This window comes from Notamacropus eugenii, chromosome 3 (assembly GCF_028372415.1).
Source record: "Notamacropus eugenii isolate mMacEug1 chromosome 3, mMacEug1.pri_v2, whole genome shotgun sequence".
Classification (NCBI taxonomy): Eukaryota; Metazoa; Chordata; class Mammalia; order Diprotodontia; family Macropodidae; genus Notamacropus; species Notamacropus eugenii.
The window spans coordinates 317,697,066-317,713,719 of record NC_092874.1 but is presented as its reverse complement, the minus strand read 5'-3'; the positions used below and the strand labels follow the sequence as shown (position 1 = coordinate 317,713,719).

Sequence of the window (16,654 nt, the reverse complement as noted above, 5' to 3'; positions counted from 1 at the left end):
TCCTGGGCACCTTAATTGGACTTGACATATTTCTAAAGGCATAAAAACAATCAAAGAATCTGCTGTCCCCATATTCTTTCTGTTTCTTAGCCAAATCATATTGTAAGAAAATTTTTAAAAACGTTTTACCACAGCATTTTTTTTTTTACCCCTCTCAACCTAGCTTACAGATAAAGACAGAAAGAGAGGCGCAGATCAAGAGAAAGGATGGAGGAAAGGGAGGGAAAGGAAGAGAAGGAAAGAGAGGAAACAGGAAGAGAGGAGGAGAGAGAGGAAGAGACAGAGAACGGGAGAGAAGGAGGGAAGGAGGAATGGGAGGAGGGAAGGAAAAAGAGACAGAAAGGTGAGAGACAGAAAGGAAGTATGGGGGAGGGAGAGGAGAGAGAGAGAGAGAGAGAGAGAGAGAGAGAGAGAGAGAGAGAGAGAGAGAGAGAGAGAAAGGGAGGGAGGGAGGGAGGGAGGGAGGGAGAGAGAGAGAGAGAGAGAGAGAGAGAGAGAGAGAGAGAGAGAGAGAGAGAGAGAGAGAGAGAGAGAGAGAGAGAGAGAGAGAGAATTCTGTCCATTTTGTTCTCAGTCTGTCAGGGAGTCAAGAAATGGGGACTTGTCTTGAATAAGTTCCCCTCAGAGGCCCAGCGGAAACCAACACTCCCAGAGATCAAAGTCACAGGCACAGAACAGAGAGCAGCAACCCGGCTGAAGTTTGTCCAGCCAATCTTTCCCGACAGCAGCTATTCACCAGCCCATACCCACCCTGTCACTGTTTATGTCAAACCACGGCTACCACCTTCGTGGCCAACCATTCTTGAGGGAAGGGGGGGTGTGGTAGGGTTGGGAGGGGATTCATTATCTATTAATGAGCTCTTCACAGTCCCTGACCCCTGAGGCAAACACTGCTCCATTCATAAAAGCCCTCAGGAGTTGGCCTAGGGGGACACAAAGCAGCCATTTCACAGTCAGGGCACCATCTTGTCCGGGTTTGCCCCATTCACAACAGAGAAGTGTAAAACAACTGTGAATGGCAGGCAGACCCTGAGAGAAAACAGACGGAAAGGGAAAAGAAGGAAGAAAAAAGGGGAAAAGAAAAAGTATTTGGGAAAGACCTTGACCACAAAGGGGAATCAAATTCCACAAGGATAGCCGTAACCCAATTGCAGGATGTTTGGAAACCAGCTAATCAGTTAGGGCTACTGCCTAGTCCTGATTTTCAAGCCACTTGTGAAGTAACGAAAGTCACATAGCCACTTAATGGAGAAACTGAGTCTAAGATTCCAGGCAGTGCTCTTTCCACCTCTCCCACCAAGTGGAACAGAGCCTGCCATAACATTTTTACATGCTATGGTATTATGGAAAGGATTCTTTCTTCTTCTTTTTTTTTTTTCTGAAGGTTTATTTGGCTTATTGAGGAATTAATTTCATTCATAAAGAGTAACAGTCTATTTTCATGATGAAACTGGAGAAATTGCCCACTGTCCCTTCCTTCATTTCCTGCCTCTTAATGCTAAATCCCTTGTGCTCATCTGCCTGTGTGTGTACTAGAAATGAAGAGCATCGCTAACTAATAAAATTGACTCCGAATTTACCTGAAGCGGTAGATTACAGCTTTCTTGGTACAAAAAACCAAAACAGATATTCCAGCCTTTGTGATTCACCAGCTTTTATAAAATCTCTGTAGTTTACAAAAGAGAAAATACATTTCTCGTTTTTCACATGGGTAGATTTTTGTCTCCATTTTAGTATGTTAGCCTGTTTATTATTAAACTGAAGAAAACCACCAAGGAAAGGACCGACAAACCACAGAAGCAGGTGCACAGAGAGCTTAGCCTTTATTTCCCAGAAGTCTACTGGTCATGATCGCAGTTATGGTGTGGTGCTAAAATGATGTCACTGAGGAATCAACATATTGCAATAGAGGTTCCCTTTGGCTTGAATAAACTTTTTTGGAGGCTTTTGAGGCTCTATGTGATAGAGTAGGAAATGTGGATTTGGTGGCCAAGCACCCCTATTCAAATCGCAACCTGGGTGACCTTGGGCAAATCATTTCCTCTGTCTGTCCACAGTTTTCTCATCTATAAAATGAAGGAGACTAGATTATCTCTGAGTTATTTCCAGCTCTATATCCTATGATCTTATAAAAGTATTCTAGGCCTAGTTAAACTTCTGAAGAGGTCCTTTTCTTCCTTTGAACCTTAAACTCATACTTTTTAAAGGTTATGTCCCCTGCCTCCATTCACATATTTCATTTTCTCTCCTTTCCAGGCGCCATAGCATTATAGATTTAGAACTGTACAGGACTTTAGATGCCCTCTAATCTAGGAAGTTCTTAACCTGGGATCCACGGCTAGTTTTACCTTGAATGAGGGAAACAACACATCTTTATTTCAACATAATTGATTTCCTTTGTAATATTGTATATTTTATTTTATGCATGTAAAAAAATTAGTCTGAGGAGCCTGTAGGTTTCACTAGACTGAAAAAGGGGTCCATCCAACAACAACAACAACAACAAAAGATTAGGAACCCTTCTCTAGCTCAGCCCCTTTATTTTACATGACAGGAGAAGTTGGACCCAGAAATGTTGTATCTTACTCATGTTCATACAGTTAAGAAGTGTCAGCAGTGGAAATTGAACCCAGAACTTCTGACACTTTGTCTAGTATTTTATCCCCTCCACCACTAAATGAAACTTCCATTTTGACCCAATCCTTCCTTTACTTCTGCTGTACCCAAGACCTATGGAAACAGTTCACTAGCACTGCTCTGAGACCCTGGGATGATGAAACAAGCACATCACAGGAAACAACCCTCAGGTTCAGTCCAAGTAAAAAAAATAAACAAATCTAAACTGTTCACCTTCAACTGAGACTCAGATTCTCACTGATTTATCAAAAATCATTTCACATTCCCTTTTTCTTTCTTTAATGAGCTCTCTCTCTCTCTCTCTCTCTCTCTCTCTCCTTATCTCCCTCCCTCCCTCTCTCTCTCTCTCTCTCTCTCTGCCTGTCTGTCTCTTCTCTTTTCCTCTCCTTTCCATCTCCTCTCCTCCTTTTCTCCCTATCTCTCTGTCTCTGTCTCTCTCTGTATCTCTGTGTGTATCTCTCTTCCTGTCTCCCTCTCTGTGTCTCTGTGTCTCCTTGTCTCTCTGTCTCTCCCCCCCGTCCCTTTTATTAAATTGTTTTCAGTCTACATCAGCAAAAAGATTATTGCTAACTTCATAAATACTGAAGGGTACATATGTCCTAGTATCAATGCATGCTACACCTGATGTTCAAAAGATGCTTTGTTTTTCATTTCAAGTACAGTTTAGCCACATGGCCCCTGGGAACAACCTTCTCTGACACCTTGGCAGCTTGAGTAGAGTTTGTTACGGCTTCCCAATCTTGGGAGTGAAATATATTCAAGAGAAGACCATTGAGTAATGGGGCCTCAGAAAAAACATGCTGACCCTGAATCTTTCCCATTTAGAAGACATGTAAACACAGTTTGGAAGGACACTGTAGGCTAAATATAAATAACTTCAACAATCTCTGCCATATTCTTTTTTTTCCATAATACAAAATTAATTAATTTACAAGTTCTAGAAATGTAAAATAATAGAGACTGTCATCTACAATACTATATTCCAAGAATAAATTTTATTTCCATTTCCATGTCTAAATTTTATAAGAAGTATTCTTGTGCTAGGACAAGCACAAAGCACACATGTATGTGTACATGTATGTACTGTGTTTGTATATCTAAATGTATAAAATACAATAGTCTTCATACATGCACTGTGTTACATGTGTGACATATCTAGTATAGTGTGTGGATGCGTTTATGTGCATATGTGGATACATATAAATGTATACAAGTTTTTATTTATATATATTTGTGCATGTATGTGTGTGTGTATGTGTATAAACATTCCACCATAACACTTTACAAAGTAGATAGAATCAATATTACCATCCTCATTTTCCAGGTAAGGAAACATGCTCTGAGAGGTACAATAAACCCTAATCTTACTGTCCTTTGGTATTTATGAATATATATATAATTGATAGACTCCTAAGTATCCATACATGTGTACATGTATATGTGTGTTTGTGTGTATATGTACGTGTCTGATGCCTTTGTATTGCAGTATTGCAAGTTCCTGAGCCCTATTTCAATCTTTCAGCTTCATACATCAGGATATGCCCAAACTTCATTGGCAGATGAGGAGCTATGTCACTGCAAAATGACTGTGGGAGCCTTGGATCACAGGCCCCCAACCTTGTGTGAAGGCTTGAGAAAATCTTTCCCCTCTCTGAACTACAAAAACTTATTTGTTTGCGTGTTTTATGTATATGTGTCTGTGTGTTTATCCACTGTGCACCTAGCTTCCCATAAGATGAGGAAATTAATGCAATTAGTTACAATTAATATAAATACTGTAATATTTAATAATGATATACTGTAGATAATGCAAATTAAAATGCAATTAATCTTAGAGCTGAATTTCTCAGAGGTCATCTAGTCCACTGCATACAGAGTGGGAATCTACAACCTCTCCCACAAGTGGTCTTCTGGACTTTACTCAAAGACTTCTAGTCAGGGAAAACTTGCCACCTTATACTTATACTTACTTTTATACATACACACATATGTGCACATGTGTGCATATATACACATATACATGACTATATATACACATATAAGTCTACATGCTATTGTATATGCAGGTACTTTTGTATATATTCATAAGTATCCACTTTGTGTCCTCAAGAATAACATAGACAAATACCTTGCTCATGCCTGTTGGTTTGTGGCCATACCTTGAAGAAATGAAGTTATAGAATAAGAAACAATGGGAGAAAGCTAAAAGGGGGCAGAATTCAGTCCATATGAGGACTTCATCACTCCACTCGAGGAGCTTGGTCATACCCTGGCCCAGCTATAGATACATAGGTTGCCAACAGGGCTGGGCCAACCTCAGCTGGTAAAGAAGGTATCAGATGTAAAATGTGATTTAAAGAATTAATACAGAATAGAATTTCAAACCATGGGATTCTACACACTCCCTTATAAAATAATCATTTTAATAGAACTTTATACTTCATCAATTACATTCCCCCATTATAAGGTATGAAGCAGGTAGTACCAGCATCACCATCATTTTTCAAATGAGAAGACTAATGTTCCAAAAGTTATAACTTGTGCAAAGTCACACAGCTAATAAGTTTCAGAACCAAGATCTGGTCTCAAATCTCTTAATTATAAGTTTAATGTTCTTAGCATGATACCATCCTCTGAATGGAATCCTGCTGTCATTACTGTAATGATTCATATGTGTGTATATGTAAACATATCCATATATGAATATTTTCAAATATAGTGTGTATACATATATGTATATATGGAAGGAAAAAAGGGAGGCTATTTTCAGGGTTTACATAGCTAGAAGGGGTCTTAGAGACCATTTAGAGTAAAAGACCAGGTCTGGTCAGATTCCATTCATTCACTCAACAAGCATTTCTGAAGGACCTACTAAATGCAAGGCATTGTATACAAAGACAAAAAGAAAAATCTATGAAATACCACACTGAGGTACAGTAAATCAACTTGCTATGTATAAGATAGGAGAGGCACAGCTAGATATCCATTTATGGGGAAAATACCCTAGAGGTTTTAGTGGACAAGTTCAATATGAATTAAGGCAACACTTGGGTCAAGGAAATGAAAATGAACTTGAACTGCATTGAGAGGCATAACGATATCTACCAATCAATTAACTAGCATTTCTTAAGCAGCTCTGTCTCACTGCCCCCTGTTCTGGTCAGACCATATTACCATTCAGTCTAGGAAGTATCTTTCAAGACAGACAAGTTGAAGCAGGTCTCTAGGGGGTAACAACGAGAAGAGTAAGGCAACTTGAGATCATATCATGGAAGGATCAGTTAAAGAAACTAGGGATGTTTAGCCTAGAAAAGATAAGACTTAGTAGGAACATAACAGCTATCTTCAACTCTCTGAAGCATTGTCATGATAAAGAGGGATTAAATTTGTTCTGTCTGACCCTGAACTAGGAGCAAGGCTTGGAAGTTTTGACAGTTAGATTTAAAGTTAATTCAAGGAAAAGAAGAATTCTAAGCTGCCCAAGGAGAGAACGGACTTCTTTGGGAGGTGACAAGCTTTCCTTGACTAGAAGTGCTCAAGTAAAGGCCAGAAGACCACTTGTTGGAGATGTTGTAAAGTAGATTCCCAGTCCAGTACACAAGAAAGAGATGACCTCTGAGAACTTCCAACTCTAAGGTTAATTTCCTTGTTTTACAGGAAGCTAAGTACACAGTGGATAAAGTACAGGATTGGAGTCAGAAAGAACTTGGGATACTAGCTGCATGGCTCTGGGCTCCATCTCTTCACCTCCCAGCCTCAGTAAAGTTGTAAAGTTGGGAATAACAGTAATATGTGTAAAGTGCTTTGAAATATCTTAAAGCACTGTATAAAATGCTAGCTCATTTTACAGGGGAGGAAGCCAAGAGAAATTAAATGGATGGTGATCAATTGTAAATCTCAACTTATCTCTGAATCTGTTGACTGGAAGAATCATCCAAGACTGAAACTAAGTCAAGAGACAAAGCCAAAAACTTCAAGAACTCTTAGGAAATGACAGACAAATGGCCTGAGTATCTTTTCCTTAACCAAATGTGAATCCCTTTAACAGACATTACTGTACTTCTAAAAAGCAGTCTCTTCACTCTTGGAAATCCTGCTTCATTCTGTGATATATAAATGTATTACATTGTGTAGCTGACTATATATCTATAGATATATATACATACACATATACATATATAAGTAAATGTGAATTTACATACACACACACACACACACACACACACATATATATATATATATATAATATTAGATGCTATCTCATTCTTTTCAATGAGATTCAACTAGAAACTGCCTAAGAACAAGTCACTATCTTGCTACAAATAATAGTGGCTAAAAATTCTAGAATACTCATTTGTTTCCCACAACAACGCTTTGAGGGAGGCGCTATTTATTATCCCTAATTTACAGATAGGGAAAATGAAGCTTTGAGAGACGAACATAATTCCCAGGTTCACTCACCTAAAACAGGATTCAAATTCAAGTTTTCCTAATTCCAACTGTACTATTCTATCTAACACGGCATCTTATCATTTTTGTTGCTACCATATTTAATGTTCTTTGGGACTCCTGTTTTGTGGTTGTTCAGTCATTTTAGCTATGGCCAACTGTGACCCATTTGAGGTTTTCTTGGCAAAGATACTGGAGTTGTTTGCCATTCCTCTCCAGCTCATTTTACAGATGAGGAACTGAGGCAAACAGGGTGAAATGACTTGCCCAGACACCTAGTAAGTGTCTGAGATTAGATTTGAACTCTAAGAGGAGTCTTCCTGATTCCAAGCCCAGGGCTCTATCCACTGTACCACCTAGCTGCCCCAGATAAGATTTTTGTACAGGGTGATACAATGATTGCTCATCTTTTATAGACTTACTGAAAGCATTTGTGGTACAAATTCAAGAATAATAACAGGGATGACTTGTTCCCACATGGTTTTAATTTCTTCCGCCTATTCTGAAAGCTTATCATGCCACATAGTTTGGAGAGTATGAGTGTTCAATATGGTAACTTCTAGATTTCCATTCTTACTTCACCTAATCTGGTTTTAGGAATGAAGTAAGTTCTTATGATTGCTCTGCATTCATATACAATCTGTTGTTAGGAACCTTAGAGATTGGTATAATGTTTTCAATTTTGTTTTCAATTTTGTCATATTACAAAAATATTCATACTTTCAACCTAGTTTGTGAACATTGAAAGTTTGCCTCTTTTAGTGGTCAGTACCTTCTGTGCTATGGGCAGCTAGATTGTGCAGTGGATAGAGCACTGGAGGACCTGAGTTTAAACCCAGGCTCAGACACTAACTAGCTGTGTGACCCTGGGCAAGTCACTTAACCTTCTTTGCCTCAGTTTCCTCATCTGTAACATGAGCTGGAGAAGGAAATGACAAACCGCTCCAGTATCTTTGCCAAGAAAACCCCAAACGGAGTCATGGAGAATCAGACACAACTGAAATGATTCACAAACCCTCTCTACTGAAAGATTGCCTGCAGGTCTGTCCAGTTATTCTGATGTGCTCCAATGTATCTTGCTTTGTTTTTTTGTGGATGTCAGAGCATGAAGGAGAGCCACTTATTCCACTGCTCTGTCAATCTGATCATCACAGTGGTCCCCAGAAAGACCAGCTTATAACCTAATGTCATGCCATCTATTTCTTGGACTCATTGGAGCAGCCTGGCCAACACGTTAACCCAGTCATCATTAACCACCACAGCCCCAATGGCCATATCTCAGGATTGTTGCTGTTGGAAGTAGTAGTAGTAGTAGTAGTAGTAGTAGTAGTAGTAGTAGTAGTAGTAGTAGTAGTATTTCCTGAATTGCCAATAAAGGTTACCCAAGTTTTCTTAGAGATCATGTAGTCAAATCTCCTCAATTAACAGCAACAGAAAAAAATATGAAAACACTAAATAATTTGTAGGAGGTCATGCTGGTATTCAGTAGTAGAGTCATGATTTAGACCAAAAATAGTGTAAAATAATAGTAACAATACCTAACATTTATTGAGCATTTACTAAGTGCTTTATAACTATTATCTCGTTTGATCCTCACAACAACCCTGGGAGATAGGAGCTATTATTATTCCCATTTCACATATAAGAAAACTGAGGCAAATGGAGGTTAAGTGACTTGCTCAGGGTCAGACAGCTAGTAAGTGTCTGAGGCCCAAGTGGGATCCACCTAGTTATCAAATTTCATGAAGGCAGTGAGGATTTTTTGGGGGGGTCTTTTTGATCCCCATGCCTAGCATAGTGCCTTATGGTCATCTGTTGAATACATGTTATGTGAAACCAGGTCCTCTGAGTTCAAATCCTGTGTTCTTTTTTGTAGACTATGCCTGTTTACTGCCACCCAGTCTAATCTCCTTTGGATTATTGTGAAGGAGAGGAAGGATAATTGGGTCAAGGAATTTGAGGACTCCCACCAATAGTTGTTGTAAACTTGAAACTCATTGGTGCAATCCGTTCTCTCTGAAAGATGGTTTGGGAATTGGAAATTTGCCTTCCTCCGGATTCAACAGGGCATGCACAAAGCTGCCCTTTCTGATGTCAACCGTGCCCCAGCTCCCCTCCTGGTGCTCTGAGGATGGGGAAGGTTGCTTCCTGATGTGTATGGCTGAGCTGAAGCTGGAGCAGGTGGTAGGCAGGGATCAAGAAGAGTACTTGTGTACATTTCCTATTCAACCAGACTCCACTAAAAGAAAGACAAACTCCAAAGTTTCAACCCAGTCAACAGAGAAAACTACCTGCCCTGGTGAATTCAAGTTTATCACCATATTATCCCTGCATAGAGGAGTCCTCCAATTCTGTGCTGTTCCCCTCCCCTAATAATCCAAAAGAAGCTAGGCTAGCTAGCAGTAAACAAATATAGCTTGCACAATAGTTTATTAAAATGTTATTTCTCAGCTCCGTCTGTCTTCTCTCAGTAGCAGTTTTTCAAGGTCTCCGCTCTTCCTTAGATGTCACAGAAGGAAATTAAACTCTTCCTTTCACTCCTGGCTGGATGCAGCAAAGCCTCATTAATTCAGATTCTGCTCATTTAGAGTTTGTGACAATTTTGACAGGGGCAGACTGAAGTTTACTTTTAGTTATGGAGGGAAAAAAGAGTTTTCTAATCAAATAATTGTGTAAACAAGATTCAGGAGGACATTTACCTACCTAAAAGGAAAAAACTGTTTTCTGGCACTTTATAAATTCCTTCTTAACATATAAAAAATATTGATTGGCTAATTACAAATCATTCCTTCCTATAGATCCCCAAGGAGCTCTGTCTGCCACTATCAGCAGTTAGACTGAGCTTCTGAAAAGTTAATAAAAAACACATTTTCTTGCAAATATCCAGTAATTCAGACTTGGAAGTAATTCAGATGGTGTTCCTGACAAAGAGGTCCAATAGATTATACTACCATCCTTACCCAGTCCAAAATCAGTCCCATTACCTGGTTCTCTGTGTTTCACATACCACTAAAGTGATCTACTCACCAGCTATGAACTTCGCCACTTTTATTTCAAACCTTATATCTTCTTGAATTACAGAAGACAGCAGTGATACAGCAGAAACAGGATTAGTCAGGAGATCCACATCCTAAGCCTGTCTCTCCCCACATAGTTGTTGAATTACCCTGAACAATTAAAGGAGACTCTCCTTCCTTATTTGTGCTCCAGCTACCTCACAGTAACGTGTTGAGTTTTTTCCTTTACCAATAAGAAATCAGCAGCTATACTGTAGTTTTTTAATCCTTAGAGAGTTACCTAGGGTGTAGAGAGATTGAATAATGTGCCCAAAGTCACACAGACATTTCGTGTCATGAACAAAACTTGAATCCACTTCTCTAAAATTCCTGTGACCAGTTGTTTACCCACTCACTACTACACCTTGCCACTCCACTGTGAGCCTCAAATGAGCCAACTGATTCAAAAGTGTTTTGAAAGTTGAATACAAGAATAATCCATCAGCATGGGGGATTCCCGGTGTGGGAAATCCATCTATCAACACAGATCGTGATTCATCTGTGACTTTAGTAGGTAAGTTGTAGGCAGTTACCTGAAATGCCCAATGGTTAAGTGATTTTCCCAGGGTTACTCAATGAGTGCCAAAGATGAGGTTTGAATCTGTCTTCCTCACTCCAAGCCTCATCCTCCTCATCTTCCTCACTCCATCATAGTGTTGATGCTTCTTTGAAGAGTATTTGGGGCTATATCAATTAAATGTGTCATTATTAATCCCACCCTATTTATTCAATATTTTAAAAATCCATGATTTCATTACAATCCTTCTGTATCTTTGCTTTTAACCTCCACATTTCCCATAAACATTATCTTTTCTCCACTTATGCTGCTGAGATTCTATCAGGTCCCTCCTCACCTCTCACCTGGATTATTGTAATATCCAAATAATTCTTAACTTCTAACCTTTAGTCTTTCTGCCTCAAGTCATTCTCAACTCCAATCCATCCTCCATTCATCTGTTAAAGGATATTTCCAATGCATAGGTATGACCATGTCACTACCTTCATCTCCCATGAGCTTCAGCATCAGATATAAACTCCTCTGGCATTGAAAGCTCTTTATAACTTGACCCCTTCCTACCTTTCCAGTCTTCTCGTACATGACTTCCTTCCATGCACTCTATGATCCAGTTAGATTAGTTGATGTGCTTCTCCTCTTTGCACTGCCTGTACCCCATGCCTGGAATATCCTCCTTCACCTCCACGTCTTGGTTCCTCTGGTTTCCTTCAAAGCTCAGCTCAAGTCCCACATTCTGCTGGAGGTCTTTCCTAGTGTCTCCTAGATGCTAGTGGCAAGACTCTCACTAGCTAGGTAACACTAGACAGATCATCTAACCTCTCATTGCTTTAGTTTCCTCATGTATAAAATAGGGATAACACCTGCCTCCCAGGGTTCCTGTGAGGATCAAATGAGATAATAATTGAAAAACTTTTAGCACAGTGCTTGGCACATGGTAAGTACTATGTAAATGTCAGCTATTATTGTTATTTTTATTATCTTCCATCTTCTCTATGTATAGCTTGTATAGCAATGGAGCCCAAAGGCCATGATACTCATAGTGAATCAGATACTAGAATTACTTGATAAAACAACATGGTTCGATGGGAGCAGATTTGAAAGCCTGTATTCATAATAATTCTGCCTTTGGGAGTGGTCATGAAATACATTAACCTTTCATGATTATGTCCCTTGTTCCCTGACAACAGTAAGGTCAAGTTGGAATTTCAGTCACGTGCTAGGATACCGTTCCCCAAACTCTCATGCCACAAGCAAAGGGACATGAGGAAATGGACAGGTGCCAAGGCCAACCACGGGTGTCTGCGATGCATCAGTCAAAGAAATGAGACTAGAGGTCTTTAGCAGAATATTTAGAAAGAGGCTCTAAGTCTTACGAGTAAAGTAAGGCAGCGGAAGGAGACAAGAACTACTGGTTCCTTACCATTCTATGGAGAGTATCTGCTTTTTTTCAGCCTTCCAACCTCCTGAATGAGCAGCCACTATAAAAAATCCATTTTATTCCTTGTTCCTCTCCCCTTTAGCTTTCATCTGTAGAATCTCCCTAGAAGCATTGTATTAAGGATGGGAACTGCTGAGCTGTCATCATCAAACTGCTCTGTTCCTGTTACCACCTCTGTTGCCCTGTGCTCACAAGGGAAACATGCTACCTCCTTGTCCTCCAGATGTTTGGACCTTTTTCTTCATGAAGGCTCTCCTTTTGATCTCACCCAAGTCCCAAAGCAAGTGGTATTTCCTTACCTCAGTAAATAAGGTTAAAAAAAATCCAAAGGTCAAAAGCCCCTGGGATCCAAAGTGTTCTTCCCCTCTATAGAGGAGGTGGTTAGATGGTACCTAGTTATTTATGAGAACATATGCCCCTTGAGAGCAGGGACTGTTTTTATAACACTTTGTTATCTCTAGTACTTAGCACCCATATCTAGCACATAAGCATTTAATACTTCTTAAGGACTGACTTTCATGTGTTGTTATGGTTACAGGTATTTATCCACTGGGGTCAAACTTAGTTAAACTAGCCTTTAGGAAAGGGAGTGGTCAACCAGCCTGGACTCAAAGTCATCCCAGTTTTTAAGACCTTGCACATAGCCTTCCAAAACCCAAAGTCATCTCCAGACCAAAACCAGACACAAGAGTAGAACTCACATGGAGGAATTTATCCAAAAACCTCTCCAGTTTGAGCCTGAAGGGAATAGTCAGCTATGGTTGATAAAATTAAGATAATAACATCCCCTACCTCCCAGGGTTGTTGTAAGGATCAAATGAGACAGTAATTGTAAGGTGTTTAGCACAGTGCCTGGCATATAGCAATGCTGGATAAATGGTCATGGTGGTGGTGGTTTATCATTACCATCATTATTATACTAACTGGCTAGCTCCTTATTCTCCCTCCAGAGCTCTTTTCTCTATCCATGTCATCAATGGGAAATACGCCCACACTGAACATTCATGCAGCATTAATGTTTAGACTGTCATGGATTAAGTTCCTAAATCCCTAAGCTTTCTGCTTTTCTAGCCAGCCCCCATGAATAGATACATACATTCATAGAATCGTGCAGTGTTATAACTGGAATGGACTTCCGTGATCATCTTAGTTGTCCTCATTTTGTAGATGAGGAAAATTGAGACCCACAGCAAATGGTGGTATAACCACTGACTTTCAGGTCCAGAGCCTACTACTTTCAAAATAGACCCCTGAGGTTGTGGTTCCTAACCATTTTTTGTGTTCTCAACCCCTCAGGCAGTCTGATGAAGCCCAAGGACCCCTTCTCAGAAACATGTTTTCAAATGCATAGAATAAAATAGGACTTCAAAGAAACCAATTATATTGAAATACAGTTATCATTATGATATGATTGTACAAGTATAGCCTATATCAGATGGCTTGTCATCTTGGGGAAAGGGGAGGGAAGAGAGGAAAAAAAAATTGGAACTCAAAATCTTAAAAGAGTGAATATTGAAAACTATATACTATTCAGTGAAATATAGTTATCAAACTATTTTTTTAAAACAGGTTCTCATACCAGCCTTGGAGTCAGGAGAACCTGAGTTCAAATCTAGCTTTAGACATGTGAAACTTACTAGCTGTGTGACTCTGAGCAAGTCACTTAACACCACTGCCTCACAGCAACAACAGGTTCTCAGACTTCACCTTAAAGATAAGTCCTAAGGTATAAAAGTACAAAGACCGAGCAGTCACGTGCTTTCTTTCCCCATAGACACCCTTGCTTTGCATCAGTGTGGGAGTACCCAAGTGTGAAGAAGACATGCTCCCCCCTGAGAATGAAAAGCACACATAGGGGTGAGATGGTTAGCAGAAAGGAAGGAGCAGAGTGTCCAAAGAGAGTTCTCATTAAGAATGGGCCACTGCAAGCCTGAATCCTTGTTATATTACTGAAAGAACATAAGACAAGGACACCTAAGTGTGGTTTCATTTCTTCACTGAAAGGGGAACACAGAGCTTTTTAGTACAGTACAAAATTTGGAGGTGGGAAGGGACTGATTGCCCCAGTTCACCTTGCCATACGCTAAAGATTGTGCCTATGTCCTGCAGAGCAACAGCCTCTCTTGCCGAATCCCACTACAAACTATAATCCCCCAACCTGCAAGCCACAGCTGTGCGGACCATTATCTATGTGTCTGTCTGTTTGTGGGTCAGAATCTAAGCCTGCCTTCAAAACTTGCCACAGAAGCACCCCCTGCCTCTGTGTCAGCCTCTCATCACATGTCCTTCCACTGTTAGTGGGAGCAACCGATCCCCTACTAAGACACATCTGTTCTTAGTCCCTATTACAACAGGAGGAAAAAAAATGACACCTTCAGTCATATTAACCAATTGAGGCTGTCTGGTTTGGTTTGCCCCTGTTGCTACCATGCAAGCAACCCACTGAGTTAAAGACTAGTGACATCTGTTAAAAAGTAAAAGAGAAGAGAGGAAGCCACCAAAAGTCATGAATACACTTCACAGCATCGAGCAACTCCCCAGTACCACTCACAATGTGCAACAATCTGCCATCATAGTAGACTCAGTTTTCTAGTTATTGATCTTAAGTGCTTAAGCATGTGTGCATGTGCATATATGTTCTTACTTATATTCCGGAAAGGGGGTTGAACTGAAAAGCACAATAATTGAATCAAGACTTTTGTCACACTGCTTTCAGGTTTCAGACTACCATAGGTTTTTTCTCCTCTTCTCCTGACTAAGGTTTTACTAACTCCTAAGGAGTTATTCCTTCTCTCAATCCCATTAGTGTCAATTAGAGCTACCTGTCTTATAAAGAGGGGGAAAATAAAAAATCTTAGTTAAGGTGGCCCACTGTCTTTGAGACATAGGATCCTACTTGCTCCATGGCAGTAGCATAGATTATCATTTTTTTAAAATGAACAAAGGAGTTTGAAAATCAATACTGATATCACGAAGGAATGGATGAGAGGTAGTAGTGTGCAGTGGATAGCAGACCAGTCTTGGAGTTAGCAAGTTCTGCCTCTAATGTGAAAAAACTGGAGGATAAGTAAGTTACTGGAAGTGACCCAAGCAAGCTTCTGTATTACAGACTAGCTGCCAATCTGTTTTGGTGGACAGAGTGTCCATGCTGGGAGTTTCGCCACACTGATGAAATCACAAGATTAAAAAAAAGTTATAATAAAGAGTTATTATTTTATCAGCATCAATACTAAGTCACTCCTAAAATGAATTGAATTATAAATGATCTATATGATAGCAAGGGGTTCCCTCTCCCATATTCCTGAATATAATGGCTATCCTTCAGCAGCACTTCTTTAAAGAGGTAAAAAGCAGAAATTAAAATATTCCTTCACTCCCACTTTTTCAGAGAAATGAACTGTTTTCCCTAAAAGTCTCTAAGGAGACTTTATTTTTCATTTTGTAAAGCTCTCCTCAGTACACTACTACTTGGTGCCCCTTCTGTTCTAGTGACTGCCACAAGATTGATGATACCAACCTTGAGACCTCTCTATGAGCTGACCCCATCAAAGCCTTTAAAAAATGGTGCCTTATTTTACAGCAGTAATAATGAACAATGCTACTCATGCAATGGGAATTGCAATTTTTTCCTGATCTAAAAGAATATGAAACCTCCAGGATAGTTAATAATAATGCATGTACCTAACATCCTTTCTTATACTAAAGGGTCACCACAACCTCTACGTACTTTACACCTAATTGCGCAAAGCATTATCTTTCAAACTGCAAAGGAAACTCTGTCCCTATTTGTGTGTTAATATATTCAATTAAATGAAAAAGGAAGTTTTCCTGTTGCAATTTGCATCTTTGCCCTTACCAGAAATTGTTAATTGGAGACTATCACTAGCGTGTTTGAAAAGTGGATAAATCATTCATATTTTCCTAAGACATTGGTGTAGGTATATAGCCTATACACAAAAATGCAGCGTGTAACTACGAAAGAGGGGTGATTGCATTGCAATGTGCATGTCTGAGAACTCAGAATGTGACTCTCATGTGATAAGTCCAGGTCCTAAAACCATTGCTTTGGAGTCACTACTTGCAGTGGTCCCCCAGAAACAATGATCATTTACCTTCTTCCCTTTTGCGTTTGTTGGTTTCAGCACTAGGAGATGTAATTCCCAGAATTCCACTAATGGAGTAGGAGGAGCCTGCAGAATCCGTACTTGCTGTAGACACTTGGGTCACAGAGCCTGTGGAGACTGAAATAAAGTCAAATTGTCACAAAAATAAAGATATGAAAGAGTTTTGTACAATTGAGAGCTGCAGAGTACCTTAGAGACCACTTAGCCTAGCACTCTTAACATTATGGTCACTAAGAATTAGTCATCTTGTTTTCCTTGCCCTAGCCCTTGAAGGAAATAACCTGGATATAAAAACTGTGCTAAAGTCTGGCAAGCCAAAGAGATTTGCCCCAGATACCTTGCATGGGGAATAGGTATCTTAAGCAGCCCAAGGGGAAGGAGAGATTGAGGTCCTCATCTACATGTAATCAACACAATCAGTAGATATTACTAG

At 39.7% G+C, this 16,654-nt stretch overlaps 1 protein-coding gene across 2 annotated transcripts in view; it reads right to left on the bottom strand.

The window, feature by feature from the left end:
• PAX5 (paired box 5) overlaps positions 1-16,654 on the bottom strand; it is a 353,987-nt gene that overhangs the window by 299,208 nt on the left and 38,125 nt on the right. For both annotated transcript variants that reach the window (XM_072596783.1, XM_072596784.1), the window contains exon 5: positions 16,210-16,338. In XM_072596783.1, coding sequence (XP_072452884.1) covers positions 16,210-16,338 — 129 coding nt within the window. The remainder of the gene's footprint in view (positions 1-16,209; positions 16,339-16,654) is intronic.